At 32.8% G+C, this 17,044-nt stretch overlaps 1 protein-coding gene across 2 annotated transcripts in view; it reads left to right on the top strand.

Annotated features, from left to right (window-relative positions):
* The window catches only part of LOC136035701 (lysine-specific demethylase 5D-like), a 122,858-nt gene that overhangs the window by 79,666 nt on the left and 26,148 nt on the right, over positions 1 to 17,044 (top strand). For both annotated transcript variants that reach the window (XM_065717646.1, XM_065717647.1), the window contains 5 exons: positions 3,918 to 4,153; positions 6,779 to 6,952; positions 10,255 to 10,396; positions 12,947 to 13,265; positions 15,556 to 15,839. In XM_065717646.1, the coding sequence (XP_065573718.1) occupies positions 3,918 to 4,153; positions 6,779 to 6,952; positions 10,255 to 10,396; positions 12,947 to 13,265; positions 15,556 to 15,839 (1,155 nt within the window). The remainder of the gene's footprint in view (positions 1 to 3,917; positions 4,154 to 6,778; positions 6,953 to 10,254; positions 10,397 to 12,946; positions 13,266 to 15,555; positions 15,840 to 17,044) is intronic.

Genomic DNA, 17,044 nt, shown 5'->3' with positions numbered 1-17,044 from the left:
ATAGGGATAAGTATTGATATTACTGGTTTTTGACTGTCGAACCTAGTACGGACATAGTAGGATTACAAAACCCAGTCCAGCGGCCAGCAGCAGACAAAGTGGCAAACACGAGAAGAAATTAGATTTTGAAAACATGTTAACGGAGCTTCTGCATCTTCATCTATTAATCCTATTCCTAAAAGGAAAAAAAAAATCACTATTTTGTGTTTTTTCAAAGGTTAACAAAATGCAGATATTAAGTTTTGGCAGAGGATAGTCGATATGTACTTGTTGGGGATTTTTGAGGTACTTCTTCAAAATGATTTTTTTTATTATTATTATTATTATTTATTATTATTATTATTATTATTATTATTATTATTAATCATCACGAAGATTGTCAACCTGTGAGTATCTCGTACCAGTTTGTGTTTTTGGTTATGAGACTTCTTTGTCAATCAGAAGCTGTAACTTGTTAGTATTAAAGATCCCCTCTTTAATTTTTTATAGCTTTTTTTTCTTTTTTTACTTTATTTTTCCATGAATTTACTATTTGAGTTACCATTGACCCTAGCTCTTCTTTTTAATTCTGTTTGTTCTTGGCAAAGCTACTATGTTTGGAGTCTAGCCTTTCACATACTTTGATAACGAGAGGGTTAAAATTTTTAGAACCCCAATCTATCATTGGTTTGGTTCATCATCTTCTTGATTAAAAAAAAGATAAGGGAAAACATGAGCATACCTTTGCGTTTTTTAACCCTCCCCCAAGCCCCTTATGTCAGACTTAGAGTTAAATCTAAAATAAAGAATGATTTATGGAAGTTTTTGTTTTTGGAATGGGGGATTCTGATAGCAAAATTTAAAATGATGGGGAAGTGTCGCACTTATGTATATATTGCAAAATGTTCCATTGTAAGTGAGTTAACGCGGTGATTTTTTTTTTTTTTTTTTTTTTTTTTTTTTTTTTTTTTTTTTTTTTTTTTTGAGGCCACCATGGTAAGCACTACCAAGTGCTTACCAGTTTAGTGAAACATATTCACTGCGCTATACAGGTTTGCAAGGAGACATTTTCAAATTTTTTTGAATTAACCGTCCTTCCAGTCCCCTCCCCTCCCCAGATGGTCGAATCGGGGAAGCGACTGTTTCTAATTTAATCTGGTTCGGTCCCTGACGCGCCTGCCAACTTCCATCGGCCTAGCCTATCTGGAAGTGCCCGAACTAGCAAAACCGGGACCGACGGACCGATGGACAGAAATTGCGATGGTTATATGGCATTTGACGACACGCAGTTGCCATAAAAAACTTAAACCAGAAAAACTTAAAGCACAAAAGACTTGTCCATAAAAACGTAAGAAACTTGCAATAACACATAAAATACACGTATTTTTCTTTGACTTTTACTAGAGAAATTTATGATTGTTTTTATTGGTTAATCTATCTTAACTTATAGTTTCTTTTATTTTAATTGTAATTTTAACACTTACTGTTAGTGAGGTTTATATTTCTTTTACATTTTTTGATCTGTTTATTTTTTTTATTATGGCGCGAAAGTGATATTGCTCCACTCCTTTTTTCTCTTTTTCTACATCTTACGAGTTAACTTCCTATTTACTACTGATTTTCCTACTTTTCGTTTATATTTTCTTTTTTGATTAATAGCTGAAAATTTTGAGATAATTCTCTTTCTATTTTGATTTTTTGTTGAGGAAGTTTATGGCTCTTTTCTTTTCGTAACTTTGAGTTCTACTATTAGCAGTTAACTCGGATTTATTTAAATTATATTTCTTTTCATTGCTTAATCTTTTTCTTCTTCTTTTTTTTTACAGGTAAAACTTGTGTCTCTATTCTTAATATTGTTTCCTTAGTTAATTTTACATTTCTTTTCGTTGGAAACGATTTTAATTGCCTTTTTTATTATTGTCGAAAATTATGAGATTAAGCCTCCTTTTTCACTGAAAAATATGAGTGAATTTGAAATTATTTTTAGTGAAAGATAAAGGGAAATTACATTAATTTAACCCACTCTCAAGTAGTTACACAAATGTTCCGCGTAAATAGTGAATGTATAGTATATTTTTTCGATGCATATTGACTCGAAGTCAGATTTGAATTACAGTGTATACAGTTTGTTTTTCCAGTTTTTTTTTTTTTTTTTTTTTTTTTTTTTTTTTTTTTTTTTTTTTTTTTTGTTCGGATGAACCCATAGATTTAGAGGTCATCACTAATAGTAATATTTGATATAATAATATTATATCAAAAATATAGTAATATTTGATATAGTAATATTTGATTATGTCGAAAATTGGGCTAGTGTCTTCTCGAGGTACTTTAGTAAACGTGACATTTGATTTAGCTATGACGTTTGACTTGGTTATGGCGTTTTAAATATCATGTTGGATTTAGCTTTTTAGTTTTACGTATGACTTATGATTTAGCTTTTGCGTTTTACTTATGACTTTTAATTTAGATATGACGTTTGATTTTGCTATGACATTTTATATATGACGTTTGATTCAGCTAATTTTTTCAAATTTTATCAGTCAGTCCAGAAGCATCACCCTTGCGTTGTTTTATATCTAGACGGCTGTATCGAATCTCATAGACCTTTAGGAAGTCTTGCTCCTTGTTATCGACATGAAGCCCCCCCTCCAATCAAGAAGAGAAAAAATTATTCTAGAAAAGCACTTTTTAATTTAATTTTTTTTTTGTGAAGAATGTTTTTTTTTATCTTTTGGGAAGAAAGTTAGTAGCGTAGTTGGTTGAAAAAAGGAGGGTTTTGTACAAGAAGCTGTCGAATGATACATAGTATGAGAATAATACGAAAAAGGGTAGTAACATAGTTTATAGTAACGGGGCGTGAAATGAAGGCAATGGGAAAAATTACCGTAAAAGGAATTTGTAAAGTCCTTTTGCAATTGTCTTGCATATAAATAAGTTGTTGTTACTGGATGTTGGAAACAATAGGAAACATTTAAAAAATCTTGATTTTAAAGAAAAATGTTTGAAAAGAAGGACGTTTGAAAGAGATTCTTTAAACTAAAAATAAAAAAAACTGTAGGTCAAAGAAGGAAATTTGTTTATATTTCCACCAAATAACACTAGTTTAAATAATCCTTATCTTGTCTTTTTTGAATTCAATCAAATTAGAATAGGCAAAGCGCGTTAAAAGGAATTTATCTTTCAAAATATGCCCAGTAAGAACTGTAATTGGTAAAAACTTGATATTTGGAAACTAAAAAAATTGATGAAACTTGAGAGACAAGAGAACGGCATGGCAAATCTATTCCACATAACTGTGTGGAAGATGATAAAAACCTTTATATTTCGTTGGAGAGGGGCAGTAAATGTATGAAGATTCCTCCTTCTGCGTATACACATGATGGATTCAGCTCATTTTAGAATTTGACTTAAAATTGAATTTAGTCCTGTTAGATGCCGCATTTGCCTTCAAAAATAAGCTATTGTGTTTCTGTTTCAACACTCCAGTGCAAATTACGGTACTTTTTAACGAAATGAAACACCCAAGAAGTAAAGTTATGTTAATCCTAATGAAACATAACTTTCATATCACCTGTTAATCCTAATGAAATATAACCTTCATATCAACTTCAGTTTATATAATGACGAAATAATTTGGGTTTTATATTTGCACATTAGGGGGGGGGGGCTGAGGTAAAGTATTTGGGCAGCACCACAATCTCAACCTAACTAACCCCCTTCCTCTCTAATCTGCAAATATATAGCCCAAGTTATGCAAGTCCAATGCATTCTTTCACCCGCCGCTTGTCAGTGTCGTTAAGAAACCGGTTTTCTCAACTATAACCTAGGCGTAATTCTTGTGTGTTTCGTTTAATTAACAATTACCCAAATTACTTTTGTTTTTCTCTCATTTCTCTAATTATATTTTGATTAATATAAAATAAAATGTTTTCCAATAGCTTGGAAAACAGGCTGCTTGGTTGGAATATCGGGCTGATATTCTTCATTTGAATATGGACAAAGACGACGAAGCGTCGGCGCCTCTAGTCACCCTTGAGGACCTTTCTAATCTCTTAGATAAGAGCACTGACCTACCTGGCCATCCAGCTATAGAAAAAGCCATCGATGAATTGCAAAAATTAGTATTAGACGCTGAAGAATACGAAACAAGGGCCAGAGAAGTGATGAAAACGCGGTATGTACCTTAAAGATTTATTGTAAATAGCGTGAGCAGAATCGGCTTGGAGGGAGGATTTTCCCCCCTGAAAGTGCAGGAATTTTTCGCTTTTTGCCAGATGAAGTTCTACTTTTTAATTTGTTTCCCTTTTTAGCTTATTATTATTTATTTTTAAGCTGGAGCTATTCTAGTTTTGTAAGAAGGTTATGTTATGCGCCATAAATATGTGCTTCCTCCTTATTTCCGGAAGGGAAAACCTACCAGCGTGGTCTCGTAGATGCGCTTTGCGTTGATCATAAAAATTGGGTCTTTTAATTAAAGACGAAATTTAATAAAAATTTCTTCTTGCAGTATTTAGGACACTTACTTTTGTTATCTGACATTAAAACTATTGCTTCCTTCTCTCTTTCTTGCTCTCTCGCCTTTTTGCTTTCTTCTTCTCATGCTTTCCCCTTCTTCTGAAGTTCTTCAAATAAGACCATAGGTAATAACTTTCAATAAGTAAAAACTTTTATGAAAAAAAGCTGGTAAGTTAATAACTTATTGATAGTTGGCTGGTCAACAATTGCATCAAAAACAGTATTTTAAGAATTGTTTTCTTAATTCTGCGACGATCTCTGCCTGTATACGATCTAAATATATTTTGTCTTCGGTCAACCTAAACATTTGTTTAACTGTTTTGATTGCTCCATTAAAAATGAAAGGTATTCTTTTTTAGAGTATTTATTTAATTTTATTTCATAGGTAACCTGTTGGATTTTGGGGGATTGTTTTTTTGGTGGTCCCCCCCCCCTCCGCAGCTTCTTGTATCTTGTTCATATATATTCGGGGACATCGTTTGGGGGGAGGACAATTGTCCCCCAATAACGTGGAGAAAAATTATTATATATACCATGTCCCTTGACTATCAAGATTTGGACCACTCTTGCCCCCCCCCCCCTCTATAAAAATACTGGAGTCTCCCCAGTTTATATTCAACTCATTTGGGATATTTCACAAGATTTCAGCTACTGTCTAATGTTGTATTACTTCTTTTCTTATTGGCCTATCGCTTGTAGTCATTTCAATTTCACGTGATTTGAATTATGTCCAGGACCTCCTGTTGCTTTCTATTTCTATTTTTATGGCTTTTCAGCCTTTTGTGTTGTAATTGTTTCAATTTTACGTTGGCTTCCCTCTTTTCTTTTTTTTCTCTATTTTTATTATTATTATTATTTTGTAATCTCGTGTCCTGTAGTTGTTCCAATTTTATGTAGTGCTCTTTTCTTTCCTTTTTTCTTTTTTTCTTTCTAGTCTTGTATATTGTGATTGCTCAAATTTTACGTCGGCCTTCTTCATTTCTTGTTTTCCCTTTTCTCTATTTTTTGTTATCTTGTTTCTTGTATTTGTTCCAATTTTAAGTAGGCCTCTTCATTTTTTCTTTTTCCCTACTTTTTTGTAACTTTTTAGTCCTTTGTCTTTTGGTTTTTCGAATTTTATGTGGGCCTCCCAATTTTTTTTTCTTTCTTTCTATATTTTCTACTGTGTAGTTTTGTGTCTTGTGATTGTTCGAATTTTATGGGAGTCTCCTTGTTTTTTTTTCTTGTTCTTTTCTCTTTTTTTCGACTTTGTAGTCTTATACAATAGAGTAAGGTTTATTGGCTAAAATGGTACAAAAGCTAGCAAAAGTACGTCAAAAAATTAAGTGACATAAAATTACATAAAAAACTTCAATCAAGTATTAAAATGGGAAACAAAATAGGGGACAAAAGAGTTTTCGTACCTCATGGTTAACATTTGGGAACACAAGTCAACTTGGGTATTTGAAGCTCTACGAATATTTAGTCTTGTATTTGAAAGGATTTGGAGATTTTCGTTGAAGGGGGGTAGAAAACGCTGATGATAGTCAGAACTAAGGCACTTGTGAACAAAGTTTATGATAAGGATTTGACGTCATGATTTCAATTTAGTAAGTTCAAGTCTAGCCAAACCTTCATGATATGTTGTATTGGACATCATCCTCAGTATAATTTTTATTGCTCTTTTTTGAATACTTTCAATTTTCGTACATTGGTCTGCTGTCAAACCAGGGTGGTGAGAGGCAAACATCAAGGCAGGGCCTTATATAAGAACAAAACATCATTTTAAGGTTCTGGATTTATATGCAAAATTATTTGAAAGTGGAAGTGTGGGATTTCCTTTTAAGGTTATTGTCCAACTGCATACCAAGCAGTTTAACTGTATTTAAATTTGGTATGTAAAGATGATTATTGATAGAGGGTATATTTTTTTAAAAGGAGAATAGCATCAAACTGCTTTTGGATGTGCCTAATTTGTTTCTAACATTGTCAAGATCATTCTTAACATTGTTAATGAGTGAGTCCAGTGTAATGTGCAAAGTAGTGGAGGTTTGACAAAAAAAGGGTAGTAGAGGTCTTGCGTTGTGTAGTCGTTTCAATTCTTCGTGGGTCTCTTTTCTTTTCTATTTCAATATTTTGACATTGCTTTGTCTTACTTTTTCGTGTAGTCGTTTAAATTCTTCGTGGGTCTCTTTTCTTTTCTATTTCAATGTTTTGACATTGCTTTGTCGTGTAGTCGTTTCAATCTTCGTAGGCCTCTTTTCTTTTCTATTTCAATGTTTTGACACTATTTAATTTTTCGCAGGGACTTAGGCTACTACGCAGTGGCACCATTTATAAGAATAATCAAGAAGTTTCCTGTACGTTTACCTGCCATGAAAAACCTTTGTGAATATGGCGACGAAACCAGCAATTGGTTTAAAACGCTGGGGAAGATGCAGTCACAAGAAATGCCACCTTACGCCTCAGATGTCGAGAAGTTAGTTCATTTTTTATTTTAGTTTTAAAATAAGTGTAATACTATTATCAAATAGGTTTATGTTTTTAAAGGTAAGGACAAGAATTAAAATAATAATAGGAATGATCCTAATCCCGAAATTACGTTCTGATGGGACCTTATTTTAGAACTTGCTTCAGCTGCCAGATTTGACGTCATCCGGTGGAAAATGTCCATGCGGCGGAATATTCAGTTCGGGTTTGTTTCGGATCAGAATTGAGAAATTTCTCTTTTTGAGTAGCGAAAACTTGAATTAAAGACATATTCTATTTGTGCATTGTTTAGAATATGTTGTTTACATACCTTTGTTATATTTCTATATAGTATATATATATATATATATATATATATATATATATATATATATATATATATATATATATATATATATATATATTTATATAACATATTCCCTAACCACAATTCTTTTTCTGTTTGTTTAGATTTCAAAACTTGTATTTTTAAATTATTTTAATTGTATTTAATTATTGATTTAATTGTTGCTACTTATTACAGGGGCTTCAGAAACATTTGCTTCTCTCTCCGGACTTTTTTCCCCAACCCTGTATTTTTAAAAAATTTCCTTTTTTTCTGGGGGGAGGGGGGCATTTTTGTTTGAAATCGTTATTTCGGTGTTTCATTGACAATGCTGAGGGGGAGGGGAAATAACGAAACTGTCCCTAAGATTTTGAATGATCTATTCTACTCCCCTCAGAGAACTGTAAATTGCTGCCACTGGGGGAGGCAAGTAAATTTTACTCTCAATCAGACTTCGATAGTTCGTTGCGATTTAGCCATCCTCTGTTTGAGCCTTTTATATGGCTCTAGTAGAGGCTAAATCCTTACGAAAATATTTATGACCATGACTACCAGTGAATTGTAATAAATCTTTAAACATTAAATTTTATTTTATTAAACATGATATTTTTTTAATATTTCATAAGACATTATTATAATTATTAAACATTAGCATTCAATTACCCAGGATAGTCTTACTCTTTCCATTACCCAGCTTTTCGACTGTTGGAAATTTGAATTAAAGATATAAATGTTTTTTCCTGCATTATTTAAAATATGTCGTTTATATCCCTTTTTATGTATCCTTTTTTTAATTTTCTTTATTAAACTTTAAAAGATGTGTCCTAAAAAGTATCTTTAAAAGACACTCCCGTAAAATCAGTGATATTTTTCCATTTGAGAATCGATAGGCCCTCAAATATAATCTATTTTCCAAACATTCCAAGAATCACTACGAATTTAAAAAAATTTTGCACACAAAATAAAATGTATGTAGTATTTAATGACAACTTCAAAATAATGAATTTCCTAAACTCTGGTAAAAATAAAACCACAGTTATCGCCAAAGAGCTTATTACCAAATTTTTACCAAAATATTAATTTTTTAATATTAAACATTTCTTTTAATATTTTTTATATTAATTTTTAGGCTGATATGCTTTTGATAACCCCAGCCACAAAATACTTTTTGAAGAATCTGCTCTTATTAGCAATTAAATAAAAAACTATTTTTTTCGACTGAAAGTAAGGAGTAACATTAAAACTTAAAATGAACAGAAGTTATTACGTATTTGGGGCGGTTCGCCATCTAGTCAATACTTTGCTCTTTATGCTAAAGTTCGAATTTTGTTCCAATTTTTTAAAATCACTCCTGAATCATAAAGGCCGTTTAATTGGAAAGAATATCTCTTTTGAAAGTACAAAAAAAAAACACTAGCGTAAAGAGTAAGGTGCTTCTTTAAAAAATAAAAAAATAAAAACGCATCCGTGATCTTTCTTCTGGCAAAAAATACATAATTCTACATTTTTGCATATAGGCGCTTGAAACCTCTAAAGTAGGGTTTTATGATATGTTGAATCTGATGGTGTGCTTTTCATTAAGATTATATGACTTTGTAAGGGACTTTGTAGGGGATGTTTCCTCCTTTTTTCGAAAATAAGGCAAATTTTCTCAGGCTCGTAACTTCAGATAGGTAAGTCTAAACTTGATGAAACTTAGATCTCTGAAATCAGCATAAGAATCCGATGCTTTTGATGTATCAATGGGTAATTTTTTTTTTTAGAGTTTCGGTTACTATTGAGTCGGGTCGCTCCTTACTTACAGTTCGTTACCACGAGCTATTTGATGACCTAGGCATAAAACAGGTTGTTCAAGAAGCATTTGAAATCAGACTCAATTTAAAGAATAATATTTCTTAAATAAGGATTTGGGGGAATACTCATTAAATACTTTATACACAAATTTAATTCAAAACGATTTTACAAAATATATTAAAGAACCAGTAGACACTAACACAGAACCAGTTCCATAGGCTAGCTGCCAAAAAGGCAAGATTAGCATTGAAAGTGTGTTTTCAACTATTTTTCTTTCTCTTCAATGAATCGCCTTATTTCACCTCGCTCTATTTATCAGTTCTGGTTGAACTTCGCCGAAGTAGGAATGCTGAGACTTTTAAAATTCTAATTTTAGTTTTAATGGATGTATATTTTTTCGCCTCTTTCCTTTTATATATTATGTTTGCTAAGGACGGCCCTTGGACATAGGATTGAGATAATCATTCAAATATTGAATTCCACTGTCTTGTTGTTGATGTTTATGATGGAAAGGCAGTGTGGTCTTCGTCACTATTTACAAAGTATACATTATAAGGTCATTAAAGACCTTTATTCTGTAGTTTTTTTTTATCCAAATAATTTATTTTTAAGTTTATTTAATTATTCCTGGTTGAATGTTGAAACCCATTATGATTCAAAAATGTACAATTGTTGGATTAATTTTGCCACATTGCGCAAAAACTACCGCCTTGGGTTGACTTCAAACATGAATCAGGCTTAGGTATGACTTCGACCTGTTAGTATCAATTGGATATGTGTTTTCTAAGACATTTCTATTAGTTTTACTATTTATAATAGCTTTCCCTCTCTGTACAAAATGTCTCATTTTTTTATTTAGGCTAATCGGAGAAGCGGGATCTATCCCATTTGTCTCAAGGTATGACTTGACATGTTAGTATCAATTGGATATGTGTTTTCTAAGACATTTCTATCAGTTTTACTATTTATAATAGCTTTCCCCCTCTGTACAAAATGTCTCAATTTTTTTATTTAGGCTAATCGGAGAAGCGGGATCTATCCCATTTGTCTCAAGGTATGACTTGACATGTTAGTATCAATTGGTTATGTGTTTTCTAAGGCATTTTCTATCAATTTTACTATTTATGATAGCTTCCCCCCTCTGTACAAAATCTCTCATTTTATTTATTTAGGCTAATTGGAGAAGCGGGATCTATCCCATTTGTTCTCGAACCTTTGGTAGGATTGGAGGCGCAAGTTGCAGCAGCACAGGGATGGAGGGATAAGGCGTCCAAAATATTCCGAAGAAAAAATGCTGTTTACTCTCTTATTGAGGTATGGGTTTTAATCAGATTAAGCTATTTATTGATTTTCGTTTATTATTGACTTAGTTCAATGTTTACAATCTACTTAGTTTATTTGAGTTAATCGTAAAATGTCTGAAGGTGTAAATGCCCTTTCATACAGAATTTCCTACAGTTACCAGTCTTGAAGTCCGTTTTACCTATTTATTCTTGTTATAACTATTTATCTACCTATTCTTGCTTTGTCTATTTATCTATTTATTCTAGTTTTACCTATTTATTTTTGCTCTACCAATTTATCTAATAGGTAGGGATAAATGCTGTTTACTCTCTTATTGAGATTAAGCTATTGATTGATTTTCGTTTATTATTGACTTAGTTTATTGTTTGCAATCTACTTAGTTTATTTGAATTAATTATAAAATGTTTGAAAGTGTCAATATCGTTTCATACAGAGTTTCCTATAGTTACCAATCTTGAAGTCCGTTTTACCTATTTATTCTTGTTATAACTATTTATCTACTTATTCTCGCTTTATCTATTTATTCTAGTTTTACCTATTTATTTTTGTTCTACCTATTTATCGATTTATTTTTCTTCTACCTGTTTATCTATTTATTCTTTTTCTTCCTTGTGCACAACTTAGTTGTTACGCCTACAGGCCGTATCTGGTATTTCTAAGTAATTGACTATAACAATTTACTAAATGTGTGTTCAATGGTCAATGTATGTTCAATCGAACCCCAATCCCCTTGGTTCCCCCTTAGAGAAAAGCTTAGCAAAGGGTTTTGGCCGTTACCTGAGAAATGTCAGCATGTCAGTAACAAGCTTTAAGTGTAGCATCAACGATATGTGGCTTCTGTGTTAGTCTACGTTGAATATATTTTTTTAGCTAATATGTATTGGCTTTTGGCTATATTTCTTTGGAGCCAACATAAACTAACACATTTCCCGCATATCATCTGCTATTACACCGAAAGGTCCTATCTGCCATTTTCAATGTAATTACCTACAATAGTTTATTTAATGTATGTTCAATGGGCAATGTATGTTCAATCGAACCCCAATCCCCCTGGTTCCCATCTTTGGAACCAACGTAAACTAATACATTTCCCACATATCGTTTGCTATTACACCGAAAGGTCCTGTCTGCCATTTGCAAGGTAATTACCTTACAACAGTTTATTTAATGTATGTTCAATGGATTCTCCCTTTAAGAACCAACTTGGCGAATGATTTTAGTCAATACCTGAAACGCGTGAAAATGTCAGTTATGACCATTATGTGTAACAGCGACGATACATGGCTAACGTGTATCGGTTTTTTGGCTATATCTTCGGTGCTCGGTAACAAACGAACGGACACATTATAATATAAGAGGACAATTTTTATTTATTTAGGATTTCATTTAACGTTACAGAATGAGCTTTTTGCCAGATCCTAAATAAATGAAAATTTGACTGTTTATTCTATAATGTGTTAGTATCTTGGTTAGTGTTTTTAAATGACAGGACAGTCAAGCCCATCGTTATTATTTTTGTTCTACCCATTTATCGATTTATTTTTCTTCTACCTATTTATCTATTTATTCTTTTTCTTCTTTGTGCACATTGTAGTTGTTATTTTCTTAAATAACAGAAGAAGTAGCATCAAACCCACTTTCCTTGGCAATTACTTTCAAAAATCTTCAACATAGCCTCATCGTTAACCTGACTAAAACGATAAATTCGACAGTTTAATGTTATCAAAGACAATTTAATGTTATCATTTGTAAATAAAGTATCATTCATTCATTCAAACCCTTCTGAATTTTTTCTAGGATATTAAAATTTTCTTACCTATTTTTTACCAGGTCTTGATAATCACTTCCTGTTAATTGATTTAAAAATAACTGCAATTTACCAAAACTTCAAAATTAATTAAAAAAAATTGAGTTAGGGAATATTTAAGATCCCCTTTTCAGTGACTTCTGAAACTGGGTCATGCAACTCAAGAAAAGTACCATCAACATAGCCTTTATGCTTTACATGCAAAGTAAAAATCTTGTAAAGTTTAAGTAAAAAATCTTTACTTACATGTAAAGTAAGTTTTTAAGGTTTTAAAGTAAGTTTTTACATGTAAAATAAGTTTTTATTTGCATGCAAAGTAGAAAATCTTGTGTACATACTCACAAGTTCAACTTCTGATAATTTCGAGCGTTTTAGTCTCTTGGGATTAAAAACTTGCTTGGGATTTCAAGCAGGGTATATACATTTGTTTTGATGATGGTGAGCTGGTCAAGATCCCCCCTCCCGTCTACCAAAAATATCGCAACACTTAGAAGAGGGGGGTTAAGAATTTTAACGTTTCACGGGGACGAGAATTTTGTCCCGAATATACTTACGTCTTCTCCCTCCTGTGAAGAATAGACACGTCCTCAAATAATTAACATCTACTGGAAGGTCTTAGTGGTATAACCATTCCTTTTCAGAAAACTTGTAGTATTTTTATTATTAACTTTTTTTTATTGTTATTCATTTTATTTCTTTATTGTTCGCTTTATATTATATGCTACCAATGTTTCTAATTATATTTTAATTAGGTTTTAACCCCACGATCTGAACATTCTTTTGGACCTTTTCGTTACAAGAAACGAAAGCTTCGTGACTCTGATTACGGCGCTGGTGGTCATATATTCCCTTTGACAGAAGAAGTAGCATCAAACCCACTTTCATTGGCAATTGCTTTCAAAAATCTTCAAGATAAAGAGGTTTCAATGATCAGAGTTCTGAGAGCTGAAAATAATAAACGAAGAATTGAAGACGTCCGTCATAAGAAATCAGATTTAAAGATTTGTGTTTGCCGAAAAGCCCCTTGTGGAATGGTGATGCAATGCGACTTGTGTAAAGATTGGTTTCATTGTAAGTTTTCATTTTGTTTTCACTAAAACAGTGTTCCAATGCATTTCCAGCAATATCCTAATATCTAGACCAGTGGTTTCCAGCCGATTTTGGGCTATGTCCACCTAGGCATTTCTAAACTCCTAATGTCCCCCTCGTTATATATAGATTTTGCCACTCATAATTTTACTCGTATTTACCTGAAGGAAGCCTAAATCGCCGTGGACTAGGTATTTTTTTTCGAGTAGTCTTCTAGGCATATTTTACCTTTTTCAAGTATAATTACTAATTTTACTTTAATTTATTTTAATTTATTTTAATTTAGTATAATTACTTTTTTTTTTACTAATTATGATAAATTTGTGTCTGTGTACAACACTTTTTGCACAATGCACGATGTTATTGCGATGCTATCTTGTATCTTTTTTGCTCTTTAAAAGTATACAAAGGTAACGTCATTCACATGAAATTTTTTTCAAAATTAAAGCTCTAGTGTATGGTCAGCCTAAGGGTGCACGTCCTGCGCATGACCCACCAATATATTGCCATTTCACACTGGTGGGGCCTTTGCCCCTCGTTGGGAATCACAGGTCTAGACAAAGAGAACTAGCTAAAAAAAGAAAGAAAGAAAAGAAACCATCGCCATCTAGCGTTTTGTGTTTATTGATATTTTTTAAGCTTTTCAATTGTGTTATCTCAGATCCAACTTTTATTATTACAGTCATCTGCGCTCGCCTCTCCTCTATCCCAGCCTATTGGGAGCCTCCTTTACACCCTCTCAAGAAGCTCCAGTTTCCTTTAAATCCTTATGGCCTCCTCTTACCCCATTTGGTGACGACCTGCTTTTCGTTTGGCCCTTGATGGCCTGCCAATAAGGACGATATACGGCGGTCTGTCATCTTTCATTCCCATAACATGTCCTAGCCATGTGAACCCTTCGCTCATTAAAGTCCTTGAAAACGGGATAGAACCACATTTTTCTACAGCTTGCTGTTTGAAATGCTGTCAGTCAGACCGTAGTGTAATCAAAATAATCTTTTGGCATTTTCTCTGAAAAACATCTAGCAAATCTTCCTCCGTTTTTCGGAGCAACCACTTGCTTTCCGTTTAGCTCTAGGCGGTTGGTCGAAAAGGGCAATCTTTGGCAATCTATCATCTGCAGAAGGTGTCCTATCGATTTCAACCTTTCATTATAGCCCTAGGAAGCATTTTTCGTAGAGCATACTGTTTGATTTACGGTCAGTCAGTCGGGTACCCAGTACAATCCGTAGGGAATTACTCTAGTCTAGCAAATCTTCATCCGCTTTTTGGAGCGCCCATGTTCCAGAACCGTACTTGACCATTGTAATCAATGTTGCTCCAGATGTTCTACTCTTGGTTTTCAGACCTATTTTCTTATTTTTCCAAAAAAGATCTTATTGTGAAAACACACCCTTGGCCTATTTTCTTTTTCTAAGATTTTTCTTTTGGTTGTTTCAAAATTATGAAGTTTTTTGGGCACCATCTCACTTTTGTCAGTGGCACCATCTCACTTTTGTCATTGTTGCCTTGTTGAACTACGAAAACAAATAAACACAATGAATTAGTTTCGTTCGGTGTCGCTTTTTATTAGAAGTTCAAACATTAGCTATCATTTGATTCCCAACGACACCTACACTTTCAACGGAAAATTACACCTTAAGCTGTTTGATGCTGCTTGTTTTTTTTTAATCCTTGTTTCTTAGTCTTTTTAATTTGGCAATCGCCACCAGAAACAACGCTGTTATTGCATATTGAATGTGTTTTTCATTAAAAATCGAGTTCTCAGTTTTTTTTTTAATAATTAAAAATTTAAATGGTTTGCAAGTTCCTACATATCCTATTTAAGCAATAAGATTTATTTTGACTATCTTTGTTACTACAGAGTAGGGGTAATTTGTAAGAGGGTAACTGGCGCTAGGGTTGATAAAAAAAACTTCCAAGGTCATCTAGCGTTTTTCGACACTTCGTAGCTTTTTGGGGTGATAATAAAAATACTTAGTTCGATTAGTTTAATTGGTAGTTTAATTGATTAGGGTAGCAGTAAGTATCTGATATTAATTCCTGACAAAAAAAAAAAAACAAACAAAAACATGTACAAAGTTTGAAAAAAATGTAGTGTTGCCAAACGCCAGATGGTACTGACGGTTTTTCGTAGACACTGTTTCTAGTTTCCATTCTTAAAAGCTTCCCATATTCCCTGATTGGTATTTTAAACACGGTAAGTTTATGCGTTTCTTATGCTTAGTGTATTTGTCTTGATATTTATTTGAATTTTGTGCTTGCCTTTCAGACGATTGTTTACCTCCTAAAAAGTCTAACGGACAGATGATTGAAAGAATTCGTTTTCTTTGTCCTTGTTGTGAGCGTTCCAAACGACCTCGGCTAGAGAGTGTTCTGTTCCTCTTAATTGCCCTTCAGAAGCTGCCTGTTCGGTTGCCCGATGGAGAAGCCCTTCAGATGTTAGCTGAAAGGGCTATGGAATGGCAAGATAAGGCCAGGAATTTACTCTCTCAACCAGAAATTGTAGAATTTATGGCACAGGCTGGAAATCAGGCGAATCCTGGTTGTGAAAATGTAAGTTTACTCGTCTATATTTAATATACTGAAATATACTTTATATATTTCAGTATATTTAAAGCATAAAATTATCTCTTTGAAGTCTAAGATCAGAAAGTCTGTATCTCTTCTAGACTTCCAGGAAGTAGGAAATTCAATCTAGCAAACCGAACTTTTTTCTTTCTTCTGGCATTTTCGACCTTGAACAAACTATGAAATTACCAAATAATATTATACTCATGTCCAGAAGCAGATTTAAGCCTATCTATGAACTTTGTTACATGTGACATATGAACTTTGTTACATATGAACTTTAATCACATCGTTAAAAGAGCCGTTTTTAGAAGCCTTTGATTCCAATATCTACCAGAAGGGGTATTGGATCTCAACCAAAGTTGATTCGGAGCATATATTTGAAAATGAATGCTCTAATCAACCATGTTTAATGCAGAACCCATTTCTTTTCTTCTAGATTTAAAACTCTTCTGCTAATCTCCTTGAGAGGTCACAGAATTGGAATAAAAAAAAAACTGCCTATTTAAATTTATGTAATATACTATATACTGCCTATATTAAATATTATATACCTATATTAAATTTATATACTGCCTATTTAAATTTGCTATCCCTGTTTCCATTTTTTGCTTTTTCTTCCTTGGAATTACACAAAGCAATTTGGCTCTTTTGCGATTTTATCAGTAGTTTTCTGGTTCTCTTTTTTTATTTTTACTTATTCTTTGAGGTGCAGTTGGCTTTTCAGTGTAGATGGTTTCTTGTAAATGATATGACTCACATTTGAATGTAAGCTGTGAGCGTAATCGTGTTCTGTATTCTTTGAAGAACATAATGCTCGATATAAAGTTGATATCCTCACACCTGCAAATGAAAAATATTTAAAAACTTATTATTCAAAATATTTTTTGGGCAATATGTTTTTAAAACTTAAGGAAGTGATGATCTTTAAAAAGTTACAATCTGTTTCTTATAAAGCTTATGAAAAAATTATTCATTTTATTCTTCAGATTCTAAAACTTGTTCCAATTCAAGGACACTGAGCCACGGGGGTTACGAATTAGGGATTGTAAGAATACCTACTATTGTATCTTCGTAAAAAACCCTTACCCTTTTTTTTAAAGCAGCGCCAATGCTATGACCTGGGACTGATGCATTCATTGGTCTCAATCCCAGAAATAGACTTTCTAACATAAGAAACTGTCACAATA

Source organism: Artemia franciscana, chromosome 14 (assembly GCF_032884065.1).
Source record: "Artemia franciscana chromosome 14, ASM3288406v1, whole genome shotgun sequence".
In the NCBI taxonomy this organism is placed as follows: domain Eukaryota; kingdom Metazoa; phylum Arthropoda; class Branchiopoda; order Anostraca; family Artemiidae; genus Artemia; species Artemia franciscana.
The sequence above is the reverse complement of the archived record's forward strand: the minus strand, read 5'-3'. Positions and strand labels throughout refer to the sequence as shown.